This window comes from Clarias gariepinus, chromosome 2 (assembly GCF_024256425.1).
Source record: "Clarias gariepinus isolate MV-2021 ecotype Netherlands chromosome 2, CGAR_prim_01v2, whole genome shotgun sequence".
NCBI lineage: Eukaryota > Metazoa > Chordata > Actinopteri > Siluriformes > Clariidae > Clarias > Clarias gariepinus.
Window position 1 is genome coordinate 36,243,831 of NC_071101.1, and position 17,422 is coordinate 36,261,252.

Below are 17,422 nucleotides of genomic sequence, written 5' to 3' on the forward strand. Positions count from 1 at the left end.
ATTAGTTTAATATTTTTTACCCCCAAAATTTTGACAATAACAGGGATAGCCCCAAATAACAAAAAATAATGTCACTTGCAGGTGTTTCCACCATTTGCTGCAATGACAGCTTGACAGCGACGTCTCATGCTCCTCACTAGCCTCATGATTGTTCTGAGGCTATGCTTTCCACTCTTCCACAAGTGCTACACGCAGTTCTGCCAGGTCACGTGGGGGTGGAGTACGATCATCCAGTCTCTGCTTCAACTGGTCCCAGGCGTGCTCTATGGGGTTCAGGTCAGGGGACATTGATGGCCATACCATATGAGGCACTCCAACTTCCTGAAGTCGTACAGCATTATCATTCATGAACAGAAAGTTGGGGGTGTGCTGGCGGAATTGGGGTTCTATGATGCCTCTAAGGTAAGAATGTGCAGTGACTGAGCCATGTACAGTACAATAACCAAATCTGTTTTGCGCTGACTGGTGATGCCTGCCCAGACTGTTGCACCTCCTCCACCAAAACAAAGCCTGGGGACCATGTTGACCTCAGCATTTTGCTCACCTCGCCTTCTCCAGCAACACTGATGCCAATCATTTCTGTGCACAGGACGGTAGACCACTGCTGTATTGTCCAGGTCACATGGTCTTGTGCCCACTGCAAACCTTCATGGCGGTGTCTTGGTGTCAGTTGAGTCACCTGAAACGGTCATCTGGCATTAAAGCCAAAGCGGTGGAGTCGGTTGAGAATAGTTTGTCTGAAAACCCTAGTACCCCTCACATCTTGTAAACGGGCCTGCAGCTGTGTGGCAGTTGCATAACGATGTCTGAGTGCATACTGTAGGTCCTTAGGTACTGGTCATCGTTGTGGTCTGTCACTCGTGGGGCTCGACTCCTGGGTCTGTCATGAACTCTGCCAGTAGTTCAGTGTCTTGATGTAAGTTTGCTGTTGACACTTTTGACATCTGACTGCCTGCCACTGACCTGAAGGTGCGCCATGGCCAGGTGGCGCTGCCCATCCGTTAAGTGATGTTGTGTGTTCATGGCTGTTTGAATGATGAACTTGGAATGACTTACTGACAATACCAGATTTTTATACCAAAAGAATGTTAAAATTGATGCCACATTAAAAAAGGTTGTCTTTTGGGATTGGCCCCAATATAGGGCACACCTGTACACAATGAGACGATTACATGGAAAACACAAAATGAGGTGTGTCTATCACCCCAATAAAATTGCCTTCCTATCTCAAAAATGTCTGAAGTGAAACAAACACTGTATGTATGACATCCACTAAGTCTGTCACAATATCCCTAACTTATTGTGAGTAGTATATATATATATATATATATAGATAGATAGATAGATAGATAGATAGATAAATAGACTGATTTTACAAACATTACAGTACGGATTGTTTCAATGCAAAACAATGGAGTAAATGACATTCAGAGTTACATTTGTTCATAGTTAATTACTAAAACAGTTAGCTTGACTTGACAATAAGAAGAAATGCTCATCTCTCCTCTCTTACTCTAGACACAGGAGGATTGATGGAGGTATGGTACCTGATCCTCCAGGTGGGCGATCTCTATCTGCACCGGATCTTTAAGATTACTAATAGAGAAGTTTCCCACACTGCTAGCCACCACGTAACTGTTCAAGGACAGGCCGCTATTCTGCTGATCCTGCAGGATGCAATTCAACAATATACTCTGTAATGTTCAGATTTGCTCCCAGTTTAGTGACATCAGGACATTCAATTACTTACAAAGAGATCCCTGGTTTAAATGATTTAAAAGTCGCACTTGGCAAAGAAGTGATTTTATGTGGAAAATGCAGTCAAAGAAATGTGAGAGGCACACTTTTATTACATGTATTACAAAATATCATTAGAATATTAAATTTATATGTACATATAAATGTAATCTCGCAAAAAAATTGTAATATACCCTAATTTAAAAAGTGAAACTTATGTATTCTACTGTAGATTCATTAAATATCAAGTAAAAATTTTCAATTTTTTTTTGTATTTTTGTTTGATGATGATAGCTACAGCTTATGAAAATAAAAAAATCCAGTATCTCAATATATGAGAATATTTCATTTGAGGTTTTTGAATACTACTACTATAAAGAGCAATAACATGTATCTGCCGGTCTAGTTCAGTACATGCATGTGGAAGACTACTGACTTGAAAGCTGACTTGAAAGACTACTGAAAGCTGACTGATCAACACACTCCACAAGAAGGGTACATCAGATTTGCATTTCTAACTTCTAGCCACTCAAGCAGAAATAATATCAAAAACATCTCAGAAACATCTCACCTGGGGTAAGGAGTAAACAAACTGGACCACTACTAATGACCTTTTTTTCTAATCTTACGCTGCCATATTATCTGGTGTTGGTCTATGCGTTTTACCAATAGTTAATGCAGTGATATTTTGTAAATTATCTTACAAAAAAAAATGTACTTTGTAGTGTTAGTAGTTTTGTACAACCCAGTTGCATTACTACTCAAACATTAAATTCACTATTTTATTTAGTAATCACACTGCAAAAAAGATAAGCATACTTTTTATAGCACAATTAGATTAACTGTTAACTGTCAGACATACAGTACTGTTTTCTGTGCCTTAATTTTTAGTTCCTTGAATTAATTATCCCTCCTCATTTTTGTAAAAACAGCACTCGTCTTTTAGCTCGGACAGTCATATGATTTAAAAGTATGAAATAAAAACAAACACCCGACAAGTTCTAAATTGACTTCCGCTATACAGTACTTCTGCAACCAGGAGGTTTGGTTAATGGCAAAAAAAAGGGATGCCTACCACTCAAGGGTGTGTTAGAATAAATGTCAGTGGACATAAGTACCAGAAATCTATAAGGTGCCGTATAAGGCTTAAATCAAACTTTACTCATGCACACACACATGAAACACTTGCATACACATAAATGAAACAGTCGCATATATACTACTAACTGCTCAAAAAACTACAAATGAAATGCGCACACATACACACCAACTTTCCCTGCACACAAACCTATGAGATGCGCGCACATACACACAAACTCTCCGTGCACACACACCCATGAGATACGCGCACATACACACAAACTCTCCATGCACACACACCTATAAGATGCCCGCACATACACACAAACTCTCCGTGCACACACTCCTATAAAATGCATGCGCGCACACAAAGTCACCTATGAGCCGCGCACAAACAAAGGGAACTGTAGCGGTGTAGGAAACGAGTGAACAATGGATCTTCACTTTAGCGGAAAAGGGAATCAGTCATTACGGATCGCTGGAGCGTGAAAAATTTTAACTCTAAAAATGATTTATATATTTATTATAATTATTATCAAGGAAGGCATCATATAAATATAACACAATAATTTAAATCCTAATTATTATATAGGGTAGTAATCTGTAAAAAATACATAAATAAATACACCTCCGTACATCTTGTAAATTAATCGAATCATTTATTTATTAATATAAGTTATAAACATTTCAATACGTTATATATTTTATAATGGTAACAGTTTTTGTTTTAATAAATATTCTATATTTAATTTCCACAGCAGCAGCGACAGGTGTCCAGGGTGCTTATGTTACCATGGTAACACATGGAGGAAATGACGTTGCAAGGTGTTCCGAATGGTGGAATTTTGAAGAGCAAAGTTCCTTTAACAGACATTCCCTGCACATGGAGTAGGGAGTAGGGTGTAGTGATTTCAATGTAAGTGGACTTGTCGCCACTACAGAATCGACAAGTCTACTTACATTAAAATCACTAGACTGTTATTGGACAGTTTGGATGACAGCGAGTGATTTATTTATTATGACCACAAAAGTGGATGGTACTGTATGGACAAAACAAATTTTTTTTTTCCGATTCTGTATTTGGGTTTGATCAAGCGGAGGGAGTCACGTGGGATTCCGATAACTTATTTATTGTTCATGTTAATGTGACAGAGCGTTCGTGCCGGGTTCGCCTAACCACTTAGGACCTAACCACACACACACACATAAAGAGCGCCCGTGCATCTAACATTAGCACAATATAACAAAATCTAATTAGGTCTGTTACATACGTCCCCCCCTCACAAAATAAACGTCCTCGTTTATGTACCCAAATACAGTCAAAAATAATAGCATCAGTGAACAATATGACACTAAAAGTACAGAACATATTTCAACCTTTTTTTTTCTTCTTTTTTTTTTTTACAGAAACAACTAGCTCAGCAATATAACAAATAATGACTTAACCTGTAAATAACAAAATTAATTATGAATTCTCCCAGTCCTACTAACACTAGGCTCAGACTCTTTTACTGAACATTGAGACAAACAAAGAAGACAAAGAACAAAGAAGTTGTGTCTTTATGTCTGAAGAGACAGACTGGGCTCCACCAGAAACTTCAGATCCCAGGGGAATCAACTCGTGCTGCAAGTCCAGAACATGAGACAGTGTCCGGATTTGTAACATGAAGGAAACAGGTAATGTGTATGGCCGCAACCTATTATATTGCACTAACTGTGCCTTCTCTCCTAATGTCAAAAGTGTTTAAAATCCGATAGGTCAGTCCCACTTCACCACATGAGTCCATGACTCAGGCAATCTCATAAGGTCCCTTCCAATGAGGTGCCAGCTTTATGTGGCGCTCCACTGGGTTGTGGAGCCATACCATAGCATTACCCTATAAGGCTAATGACGCAAGCCAACATCATGGTACAGTTTCTGACGGTTGTGTGCTGCCTCACTGTGCATCCGTGCACCACTGAAGGCAGAATCCAATTTTGTCAGCAATGAGGAAACAAATTCAGCATGCGATACTGACATCTGATGATCAAGACACGAGTGGGCAACAGTACATCAGTGGGAACACATGCTTCAAAACACGGGTCAGGAGAAAAGGTGTGAAACGAGTGCTGAAGTGAACAGGACTGCACCATGGCTGGCATGCCTTGCCAGCTCCAGTATCCATCTCGCTCTTCTCCCCGTTGGGTCATCAACAACTGACATCTGCCGAAGAGCTAAGAGTGGACGATGATCTGTGATAATGGTAAATGAGGCAAGTCCAATGTAGTGCTTGAATACCCTTACTGCCTACACGATCGCCCACAACTCACAGTCAAAGTGGACCAGCGTTTCTGTGTAGAATTTAGTGTCCAATTCGCATATGCCACTACATGTTCACGTCTATCTCTGTTCTGCGCGAGAACTGCACCAACAACTAAGTTGGAGGTATCAGTATAGGTTTTAAATGGCACACTGAAGTCAGGAAATATCACGACAGGCTCAGATGACAACACATATTTCAGGTGATAAAATGGTTGATTACATGTATCATCCCATACGAAGGGCACATTTTTACCAATGAATTGGTTCAGTGGCACAGCAAGCTTTAAAAATTTATTGATGAAACGTCTATAATAAGAACACAGTCCCACAAAGGCCCCTTACTTACGAAGGAGAACGAGGAATCGGCCAGTTTTCTCAATGTTCTTGGGGTCGGACTGAAGACCCTTACGAGAAACTACATTGTCCAGAAAAACTACATGATCTCTGGGAAGGTGGCACTTTCATGAGTTCAGTTTTAAACCTGCGGACTGGATCCTCAAAAACACCTCTTTAAGGCTTGACATGTGTTCCTCAAAGGTTTTATTGTAAATCAAAATATCACTGAGGTATACTATGCAGATGTGCCATGGGAGCCCTCTGAGGACCAGCTCCATCAAATGTTGAAAAGTAGCCAGGGCGTTGAAAAGGCCCTGTTAGCATAGATCTCCACTAATATAGGCCTTGTCCCGTTGTAAAATCCATCTTTTCAAGTACTGTATCTGTTAGGAAAATTTAGTGTGCTAAACCAGGCACCGCCTGCCAGTGCGTCCAATCGACTCGGGGCAGTGGATGAAAGTCTTTAATAGTCACACTGTTCAAACGTCTGTAGTTCACACAAAAACATCATGTGCCACACTTCTTTCTTACTAAAACAACTGGCGATGCCCAGGGACTACAGCTTTCCTCAATCACACCACTACAAGCAAATCAGCCACCTGTCTTTCTATTTCAGCCTGTTTTTTTAGGAGATGTACGATGTGCATGCAGTTTGATGGGACCCTGTTCATCTGTCCTTATGTGATGTTTCACCAGCTTACATTACATTTCCCAGAATTCTGTATGGCGGAGCTGAAAATGTCATGAAATTCACACAGCATGGCATACAGTGCAGCTCTCTTTGAGTCAGAAATAGGGGACTTGTCCAGTGATATTGGAGGCACGGCCATGGCAGAGGTCACTGCAGCTACATCTACCGCGGCATGAAACAGTTGAACATTTGATTCAACAACGGAGTATAACTCACCCAGATGCATTCCTTGTTTTAATGAAATGTCATATCCAGTAGCATTTAAAATGCCGTCAGCGTGTGAGCTACTATTAGACTAGAAGACTCTGCAGCATTAGGTTCTAGGTATCCAACAAAGTCACTAGCCACAAGAGCAGCATTGGGTAGACATAATTTAACCGGCACCACTGTCTTACTGAGAGGTGGTGAATGTATTGTGGTTGCCAATGACACATTGCAACATGTTGGAACAAAGTCAGTACAGGTAATCAAGGTAACCGTGAAAGTTTAGCATGGCCGAGGTCCAGTAATGCATGATTCTTCAACAGAAAATCTCAGCCCAGCAGCACAGTCTGTGCGGTTTCTCTCAGCACATAAAAAACATGCTGCCATGACTCAGTTTCTAGCTGGAATGTTACAGTGATGGTACCCAGTGTATCCAGCATTTGTCCATTCACTGCATGTGCGGAAAAATAGTCTTTTATCAGTGGGCGATTACGAAGTGTAGGGATTGACATACAAAAATCTGCCCTCATAAGGGACACACTGGAACCAGAATAGACTAACATCCGAACCTCCACACCTTCAATCACTCCTTTCACATACGACACTAACAGCTCCTGGTCAGGTTTAGAACTGAACTCATTGTCTTTTAACACAGAATTACAGCCATCGGCACTGTCAGTATTTTCCCATAGGAAACATAGCTGGCGTTTGGGCCGCAAAATCAGCTACAGTCCACAACTCCTGTCACAAAGGAGAGTGTGATTCTTTATAACTACACACATCCATACCTGATGCGTGCTCATCACTGAGCTGGAATTTCCTCTCAGGTGAGCGGCCTCTCCAAGCGCCATCAAAGACGCGTGACTGACATCCTCGACCTCCGCAGACGCACCTTCCATTGAACTGAGAGAGACCTTGCTCTGAAACTCACTCTGGCATTCAGTTTCTGATTTTTATCACCCAAGCGTCTCAATTCCATTCTCATATCCCTCATTTCCTTAGTCAATCAATCCACTGCTCTGTGTAGTCCTCCATTATCAGTCACAGATACAGCAGCCACAGCTCCTACATCATTAGTACTCCCTGCAGCATTACCAGTCATGTAATTAGTCTTTATTGCATCTCTAGCGTCCTCACACTAACCTGCAATTATCATAGCCTTCTCCAAATCCATTGCTCCTTGTTTGTGACATTTAGCTTTGAGCAAGGATCCAAACCAGCAAGGAAACGACGAAATTTTTCTTCCCTCTACGCTCTGTCAACATATTCAGGAAGAGCCTCGTCCATCAGCCTACTAATCTCTGCTGCATACACTACTCTGTCTTCTAAACTGTCCAACAGCAGGCTGTTTACAAACCGCTACTACTATTCTGGGAGAATGAAGCGTCTACTCTGTCAAGTCCGTCTACTCTAAAATGACTTCCTTTTACACTGAAATAACTTCAATTTACACTAAAATGACTGTACTATGTGTGTTGGTCCGCGCATCTCATAGGTGTGTGTGTACGCAGAGTTTGCGTGTGTATGTGCGCGCATCTCATAGGTGTGTAAGCACGGAGAGTTTGTGTGTGTATATGCGTGCATTTTATAGGTGTATGTGCGCGCATATCATAGGTGTGTGTGTGTGTGTGTGTGTGTGTGTGCAGAGAGTTTGTGTGTGTATGTGCACAAAGAGTTTGTATGTGTGCGTGTTTCATATGTAGTTGTTTAAGCAGTTAGTAGTATGTATGTATGTATGTATGTATGTGTGACTGTTTCATAGGTATATGTGTATGCAAGTGATTCATGTGTGTGTGCATGAGTGAAGTTTGATTTACAGCACCTCATAGAAATCTATTCCCTTACCATTAATGATCTGAAATATTGCAGATACAAATACACATGAGAAGTTGTAAAAATTGCATATTGTATTTAATATTGTAAAGAATAGCTTCAATGCGAGCAACACACCACCTAGTAAATCACATCTCCTGAACAGCTGCATGGGGTACAATTTGTTAGATCAGAAAACATCTGGGACCTCCTGACATCAACAAACAAATCACACATAATCTAGAAGTCTTTGGCTGAAAAGATGTCTTTTGACTAAACACATCATACCTCATTCAGCTGGTCCTGAAATATCTGTCATCTAAGTCATCTGAATATAATTTTAATCACAGTACTAATTAAATTTCAAGTCTAAAAATGTTTGAGTTAGGACTAACCTGGAAGAGCCCTGTTTTCCTGAAGAACATAAAGGTAATTCTGGAGATCATTTCAACATCAGCCTCACTCAGGTTATGAAGCAGAGTTGCAGGAAGCAAGACACTGGCTAAGGAGTTATCGAGCTCTGACTCAAAATCAATCTGGAGAAAAAAGAGTGAGATTGCAAATAAGCATGTTACAGAAATTTCTCGGAAGGCTTTCCACTAGATGGCTTTGGGGATTTGTGTTTATTGAGCCACAAGAGTGTTAGCCCAGGCACTAATGTTGGGGTGTTAAAGGGCCACCATTTTCGGTGTATTCCAAAGGGGTCAGCATAGTTGAGTTAAGTCAGGGCTCTGTGCAAGACACTTAAGGTCTTCCACTCCAACCTTAACATACCATGTCTTTATGGATCTGTCTTTGTGCACTTTGCAATGCTGGTAAAACTATAAGTCGCTTTTAGTTTCAGTGAAAAGAATCTGTATGACTTTTACAACAAAACCCTTAATGCTGCCTGAAGCTTAATTTTCAGACCTGATGGTCAGAGGAATTCACAGCCATAAAGGCGCTGAAGTTGGCTCCGCTAAAACTGCTGGTGTTGATGGCCGAGATTCCCACTGCCAGGTTCTTGGACGTTATGGTCAAGGAAGGACCATCAAACTCAATCTTCTGTACAAGCTTGTCCATGGTTTTCAGTGCCCTGAAAGGAAGAAAGAGTACTATTAAAGCATTGCCCACAAAAGTGCTGTTCAGAGACTTGCGTGCATGGGAGTAAAGTTTTGCCAAAAACAGTGGCATGTTTCAGTTATGCAATATTCTAAGTGTGAATTCAAGCCCATTTTTTTGCATGATATCAGACTGACATTGGAGTAATGGATACCATAATATTAGAAAATATTTCCTAAGGGTAAAAGATAAGTAATAAACAGAAGTGGTCCCAGTACAGAACCCTGAGGCACTCCCCTAGTGGTAGCAGAGATCTAAGGCTGATAACCACATATGTGAACAAATTGAGTCCTGCCAGTATGATAACAGGTACAGTAAACCATTGATGGGCTGTGCCTTGTACACCAATGTCAGAAAGGTGTTTAAAAAGAACTGACTGAGATACCATATTAAAAGCAGTTATAAGTGTTATACTGTATTTATATGAGGGCATTCAAGATAAAATTTTTGGTGAATAAATATGTCAAAGTTATTGACAATTACAGAAGACTTTAAGCACAGTATAGTGATGGGACTGCAGTCAAACACATGAGCTGCAAAAGAGACACATCTATCTGTGGGAATTGTACAAACAATAATTCACCAACACAACTTGCACATTACAGGAACTTGGCTGGGAATTATTGCCATCGCAAAGTCCTGACCATTTCCATGTTTGGGCCTTTAAATGAGTTCCTGGGAGGCCAGTGTGCCAGTGTTTCAGACATGTAGCAGTCCATTTGATTATAGTTTTGGCATACTAAGAAAACTTTCTATGTGTATGGTACCCGAGCATATTATATATATATATATATATATATATATATATATATATATATACATATACAGATCTGGCCTTTAAAAACGCACGTTTTCGGAAAAGGGATCCCACGACTTGGCCACGCGCGGCAAGCTGTGAAAATGCCCTTTAATACCTGTAGGGGGCAGTCGTGTTTCAGTCTAAAGTATTGTGTGTCTACTGAAGCCGAAAAATGTTATGTCTCTTAGGCGCCCATTGACAGCAAGCGACAGAGCTTATAAATGTGTCAAGCTCAAACTGTTATGTATTTATTCATCATTTTCATTCAGAATTATTATTATTAGTAGTAGTAGTTCTCCGAATTTATTATTCTTACTATTGTAACGCACTCATAGGTGATTCGCCCGCCATGCGGGAGACCCAGGTTCGATTCCCAGCCAGTGCTCAATATGCTGGTGCTATTCTCTAAAATGCCATAGATAAAGCCATTACATTATCAACTTATGCTTCAGTACTAAATGCATGTTTGCAATTGAGAATTTTTTTTTGCTTAAGCTATGAAACACATTAGCACTTACCTCACAGTTGCTATAATTTAATGATTATCATAAGCAAAAAGTGTAAAACAAAGGATTCACATTTATTAAATTTTTACCCAGAGCGGGATTCGAACCAGGGTCTGGACGATTTTATAGGATATACGGATATTATACGGATATTATTTAAGCAACGCCACACCACGTGGAAAGCGGCAAAAATGCTTCAATTTCATTGGCTGTCACTAAGTGTCAGCTATTCACGACTGGCCCCCCGTGGAACGCAGAATCCCCGGGCTTAAGACAGCGCTTTCTCCATTCGTTATTACAGGGGCGGACTGAGACCAAAAAGTGTCCCTGGACTTCCTGGCCCACAGCAGCCCACACCATAATACATTGGCTCATTAATGTAGAGATACATTTTTAACACCAGTTACTAGTATAAAAATATAACACAATACAGAAATCAATGCTATTTAAACATGTTATTTGAAGTATCACTGAACATATATTGGGTCAAAGAAACGAAAAAAAAAAGAACATCAGGACAAACAACATATAAATCTATAAAGACAATATTTTAAAAGGAATGGCAATAAAACTGAACAGGTAAGCTGAAATAAAATCAGTAGCAGCAGTAGCTCACGCTAGTAAATTAGTTACTTATTTTAATTATTATGGTGGTCAATATTAACACGAAATAATGCTGAGAAACATTATTTCAATTAATATTGACCACCATCATAATAACTAGCACAAGTTAATGCTGCTACTAATTTTATTCTGTTTGATTGCCATTCTTTTTACTTGGCTCTGGTAGATGAGGGGAGACGTGTTGGTCATCATCAGCATGTATTATGATGTGGGATGTGGTGCGCTGCTGGATCCAGCCTCACTGTCCCTGACCTGTTATAGGCAGAATCTGTTCATTTGAAGCATTTCACAGCATTTACCTCTAAAGCTTTTTCTTATTTTCGCGTAACCTTTTCTTCTTCCTCCTTTTCATTCATGGAAATTATTATTAATTTGCTCAGAAAATTCGCTGCATCGAGAAAGGATCAATATCTAAAAATTGCCCACGTGTGTGGACAAAGAATACAAAAGTGTATAATCTTTAATAAAGTTAATCTAATACAATATTGTTTTCAATGCTGAAGCAAACATGATTTAGTTTTAGTCTATTCATTGAATACAACGCGACAGCGCGCTCCAAGGTGAAGCGCACCCACAGTTACTGTAATCCCCCATCTCACCTTTACAACAGGTGTGAAGTCATCAAACCGGTTTCGCTGCTGGGGGAATTCACAGAATTGGGGTTTTTAAAACAAATTAACAAGACCGAGCAGACTTCAGACAGGGGGTTTGGTTGGTTAGAAGTGGAGCTGACGGAGGGCGGGAGGGAGTCTTGCCCGGGGAGCAATTCAGTGTAGAACCGCCACTGCCTATTTTCCACCACATCACGTACTTCCCTGATCTCGGACTAAACTCCGCGCTTTGCTTTTATAATGTGGAGCAAGCCCGAGATCATATTAACGTAGCATTCATCATTCAAAGTTATTCATATCAGTGTATAGTAAGTGTGATTTGAAAAGTGCTATGACTCCACCTGCCACAGTTTCAGCCCAGTGGAACAATCTGACTACATGTGAAGTGCAATGAAAAAGTATTTGCCCCTTCCTATTTTTTGTCACACTTGTATAGGTGGAATTTCACCTAAACACTTTAGGTGAGAACGTATAGGTTAATATGTATAGGTGAGAACAGCTGATTCACACTTGGGGAGAGTGAATAATTTGCATTTGAATGTTGTCTGGCATTGTAAGCACACCAGTGACACTAAAAGAACAATAGGATTAATAGGAATAGAAGGCACTAAAGAGGAGGATTTTAATTTAGACTATAAAAAAATTAACCTGCGTCTATTTTTAGGCGTGCCAGCTGCCACTTTTTAGTCTTATAATGCCCCCATGACATGCTGGTACAGAGCTGGACATAGCTTATCCATGCCAATGATCCCGGGTTTGCACCCTGCGCTATAAAATACGAGTACGACGGCCATCCGCAGACAGCAGCTCCTGCCTCCGCCCGCTCGCGCTTGCTCTTCTTTGAAGTCTCTGGGGCGCGTTCCATTTGCCCCGTTTGCATGCCGCACTTCCGCGCTGTGTGCGCGCGTCTCACTCACACCGCGTAGTAAAATCCACTGTAAACCAACAAACCCCGAGTATTTTATAGCGTGGATTGGAAGCCCGGGAATATTAGCAAGGAGAGCTCTTCTTCACTATTCGTGCTTAATTCCGCAGCCCCGCTTCTTCGCATATCTGAAGGAGAGGCCGCCTAACTAGTGAGCGAGGAGCGATATTGATTTGGGCGCACGCCGTGACAGGCTGAAAAAAAAACTATTGTCCTCAAAAATGTAACAGATGAGGACTCTGATTAATGTGCAAAAACTATATAATAAAACTATATAAGACTACATGCCTTTATAAGACTCAACTTTTATTTAAGCGCACTCACAATAACGAAAAAACGTGATTTTATAAATGTTTGAAAGCAAATAAGCTGCGCTGTTCTGTATTGTTTTTGGTGAACTTGAGCGCGTCAGAAAATGAACGCAAACGTTTTTATCAATGGTCAGAGTCAGTGTGCTTGCTGTTTTCCCGACGCGTTCATAATCAAGGAGGAGAATCACGATGCCGAATCGAAGTCCTAAGCCCAAACCTCATTTAAATTAAATTCACAAATACTATAAGTAAAAAAAAACAATAGCCCACGTTTAGAAACCATTTATAAATTCTTTCCGACATGAGTTGGCCCGGTGTTATGCGCAGAGCGCCGGGAGATTTCCTGAAGCTCCGAAATCACTGGGGCATTTTTTTTAAATAGACGCTATCTTTAATAACTGATGGAGGTTTTGGGCTGTATACACACACATTTTTAAGGGGTTTAAAACGAATTAGTCCGAGCAGACCTACATGAAAGGTGAGAAGTGAGTAACTGCGCGTGCTGTCGCGGTGTATATACTGTACAACACGAGTTTATCAACCTTTTGATAAAAACGCTGCCTTTTGTAAAGTGAAAGTACTTTACAAAAGACAAACTGCTTTATTTTAGTCATGAATTCACAATCACATCACATATCAGCTATTATTTCCAGCCGTGGTTAAATAATGTATGAAATAATTATTAAATGCTGGACACAAACAGCAAATATGATGATTATTATAAAAAGCCCGAAGAAGTTTGTGGTCATAAAATAATATTTACTTAATATTATAATATATATAGTTTATTCATGTCTTCTGATGATGTCGACACATTTTTTACGTTTTAAATAAGATATGTTGGCATATTCACGAATCAGGACATTCGCATAGTTAAGACTATCAGATAGCCTACTATCAGGAAATTAAATTCATTTTAACACCATGTAAACCGAGACATTGCCATGTTTTGTCCCTGTTAAAACATTAAAAAATATATATAAGAAACTTATTAAGAATTTTAAAGCACGAATTTGGGCATCTCATTTCATCATTATGAAAATAATATGAAGCACATATACACACATTTATCATGAAAGATCTGTTGTAAAGCAAAATAAAATTCATGTTTGCTTCAGCATTGGGAACAATATTGTTTTAGACTAAGTAATTATACACAATTCTTCGTTGTACAGTACTTGGTCCGGCGTTTAAATAAAGTCCTTCCATGCGCCATCTGGCGGATATTCAGTGAAGCACAACACATTTATTTAAATTCCCGAATGTTGCTTACGGCAAGTCGCGGCGTGCCGCGCGCTAAATTGAGGCATCCCGCGGGAAAACACGGGCAGTCTTAATGACCACATCTGTATATATATATATAGTGGAAACTCGGATTATGAGCATAATTCACAATGTTGCACACACACTAGGGCTGGACGATATGGCAAAACTTTATATCATTTATTCTTATATTTGATCATATTTCTTAATTTTGGTTGATACGATATAATTTCGATATCGATATGGACAATATTAAAAAGCCTCAGGAAAAAACTGCCAAGGACACACACAATGAATGTCTGCAAACTGAATTTGGAAAGCACGAACCAGACACACACCTACACACACACACACACACAGCCCCCACCCACCCCCAACTCTTTTAGGCTTCGCACACACATAGACACATACACTCTCTGCCTTACAAACAAACTCCACTCTGTCGCAAAACACGAGACAAGAGGAAAAATGGATTTTTACCCTCTATTGTCACAGTGTTATATTAAACAAAACATGTTTGATTATACCAGTAAGAGATGAGCACTAAGACCCAGCAGGGGAGACGATTACCTACAATTCTGCAGCGCAAGAGAGAGAAAAACCGTTGGCTCATATATTCAAATGTATATCGAAATATCGGAAATGTGTTTAAAAACTGTATCACCATTCTTGAAAAAAATTCTATCGCGATATATATTGATATGGGGCAGTGGTAGCTCAAAGGGTTAAGGCACTGAGTTACTGATCAGAAGATCGGCGGTTCGATCCCCAGCTCCACCAGGTTGCCACTGTTGGGCCCTTAAGCAAGGTCCTTAACCCTAACTGCTCCAGGGGCGCCGTATCATGGCTGACCCTGCGCTCTGACCCCAGTTACGCTGGGATATACGAAGAAGCAATTTTCCTCTGAGATTAATAAAGTTCTAATTATTATTATATTATTATTATCGAATTATCGTCCAGCCCTAACACACACACACACACACACACACACATACATTAACGGAGAGACTGTTTTATAGGGAAAATTAGCAAGTAACATCGCTACGGAATCACTGCTGTAAAAAAAAAAAAAAAAAAAAAGGTAATCTTACACATCTCCTTAATCTTACACATCTCCTCTTATACTGAACTTCCAGTCTCGCATAATATTATGTACATCAATCCCTGCTATCTGGAGGAGGGAGTGGTAGGGGGGCTGTAGAGGCGAGAGAGTGTGTGTGTGTGTGTGTGAGCACGGTGTCAAATTACACACGCGCGCATACACACACACGCGCACACACACACACCCACACATACACGCACACAAACACACACTCTTGCCTTTACAGCCCCCCTACCACCCCCCTCCTCCTCTGGGCTTCTCAAACAGACAAACACACAAACTCTCTGCCTTACACAGAAACTCTGCTCTGTCGCGATTCTTTTTAAAGGTAAAATGAAACACGACTGATACAGAAAGGGGGGGGAGGGGGTAGATCTTTACTCTCTAATAAGACTTGCTCTTGCTTTATACGCGCACACACACACGCACGCTGTACGCTTATAAACACAAAATAAAAAGTGTTTCACACACACATGGTCACAATGTTGTAGTAAACAGTACACGCGAGTACAATTTCGCAGCGCAAGAGAGAGAAAACGTTTTGGCTCAGTTGTGATCACGTGACGCTCGGCGTCAAAACAAGAAGCACATGCGTGATACATGATACTTGGTACTCGTAAACCAAGACAATGCTCGTTTTGAAGTCAAAATTTATTAAAAATCTTTGCTTGTCTTGCGGAACACTCGTAGTTACTCGTAATCTGAGGTTCCACTGTATGTGTATATATATTAAACAACTGACTATACTGAAGTCAGTTGTTCTTTTTAGGCTTAAAAGCCATTGCCAAACCTTATCTGCCAGAAAATAAAGGAAAAAAAAAACCCTACATTTCTGACGTAGCCAGCTGCACAGCCTCGGAGCTGATCATCATGTTGGAAATGATGGTGACCACCGTGGAAGCCAAGGTGATGTTAATTCGGGCCACATTCACCAGCTTGGTTACCAGAGTAACAACCTTAAACAGTTCCTCAGTCGAAAGCTCATTGTTTGTGATGTCAGCAAGTTGAACAGCTACCTCCACAGCGTTTTCTGTTTCAAACAAGTAAGTTTGATTACTCTGATAAACAACAAACAACAAATGTCTCATTTCAAGAATGTCACCTTGTGAAACTTCAATGTCTTCGATATCTGTGCAGTTTATGAGATCTGGCTGGTCCCAAATAGATAAATAATTTTCCATGCTGATCATGCTGAGAAAGAGGGGAGAGAGAGAGAGAGAGAGAGAGAGAGCTTGAGAACCTTCATTTTTGAATGTAGATATTACACTCAAAAAATACATAAACACAACACCTTTGTTTCTGCTCCGATTTTTCATAAGATGGACTTAAAGATCTAAAATTCATTCCAGATACACAATATTACCATTTCTCTCAAACATTGTTCACAAATCAGTCTAAATGTGTGATAGTGAGCACTTCTGCTTTGCTGAGATAATCCATCCCACCTCACAGGTGTGCCACATCAAGATGCTGATCTGACATCATGAGTAGTGCACAGGTGTACCTTATACTGCCCACAATAAAAGGCCACCCTGAAATGTGCAGTTTTGTCTCACAGCAAAATGCCACAGATGCCATAAGCATTGAAGGAGCGTGCAATTGGCATGCTGACAGCAGGATTGTCAACCAGATCTGTTGCTCGTGCAATGAATGTTCATTTCTTCACCATAAGCCGTCTCCAAAGGCGTTTCAGAGAATATGGCAGTACATCCAACCTGCCTCACAAGCGCAGACCACGTGTAACCACACCAGCCCAGGACCTCCACATGCAGCAGGTTCACCTCCAAGATCGTGTTGCGATTATATTTTTGTTGAGTGTACATCCATAATCAGTGCATTACTGTTCAATTACATAGTAAATTCCACTGTCTACATACCATGTCCTAGATGCATTTTGCTCCTTGTACGGGAAGCAGGGAATGAAATGAGTCACTGATGGTCTGCTCTCTGGCCATTTATAGTGCAGTGGTGTTTCTTCAGCCTCACAGTTCTCTGGAGAAGCAAGACACATTAGTTAT

At 40.5% G+C, this 17,422-nt stretch overlaps 1 protein-coding gene across 5 annotated transcripts in view; it reads right to left on the reverse strand.

Annotated features, from left to right (window-relative positions):
- The window catches only part of adgrg6 (adhesion G protein-coupled receptor G6), a 78,762-nt gene that overhangs the window by 32,230 nt on the left and 29,110 nt on the right, over nucleotides 1–17,422 (reverse strand). For all 5 annotated transcript variants that reach the window (XM_053481653.1, XM_053481644.1, XM_053481636.1 and 2 more), the window contains 6 exons: nucleotides 17,282–17,396; nucleotides 16,507–16,595; nucleotides 16,233–16,434; nucleotides 9,072–9,237; nucleotides 8,558–8,698; nucleotides 1,548–1,667 (listed from right to left, as the gene is read on the reverse strand). In XM_053481653.1, coding sequence (XP_053337628.1) covers nucleotides 1,548–1,667; nucleotides 8,558–8,698; nucleotides 9,072–9,237; nucleotides 16,233–16,434; nucleotides 16,507–16,595; nucleotides 17,282–17,396 — 833 coding nt within the window. The remainder of the gene's footprint in view (nucleotides 1–1,547; nucleotides 1,668–8,557; nucleotides 8,699–9,071; nucleotides 9,238–16,232; nucleotides 16,435–16,506; nucleotides 16,596–17,281; nucleotides 17,397–17,422) is intronic.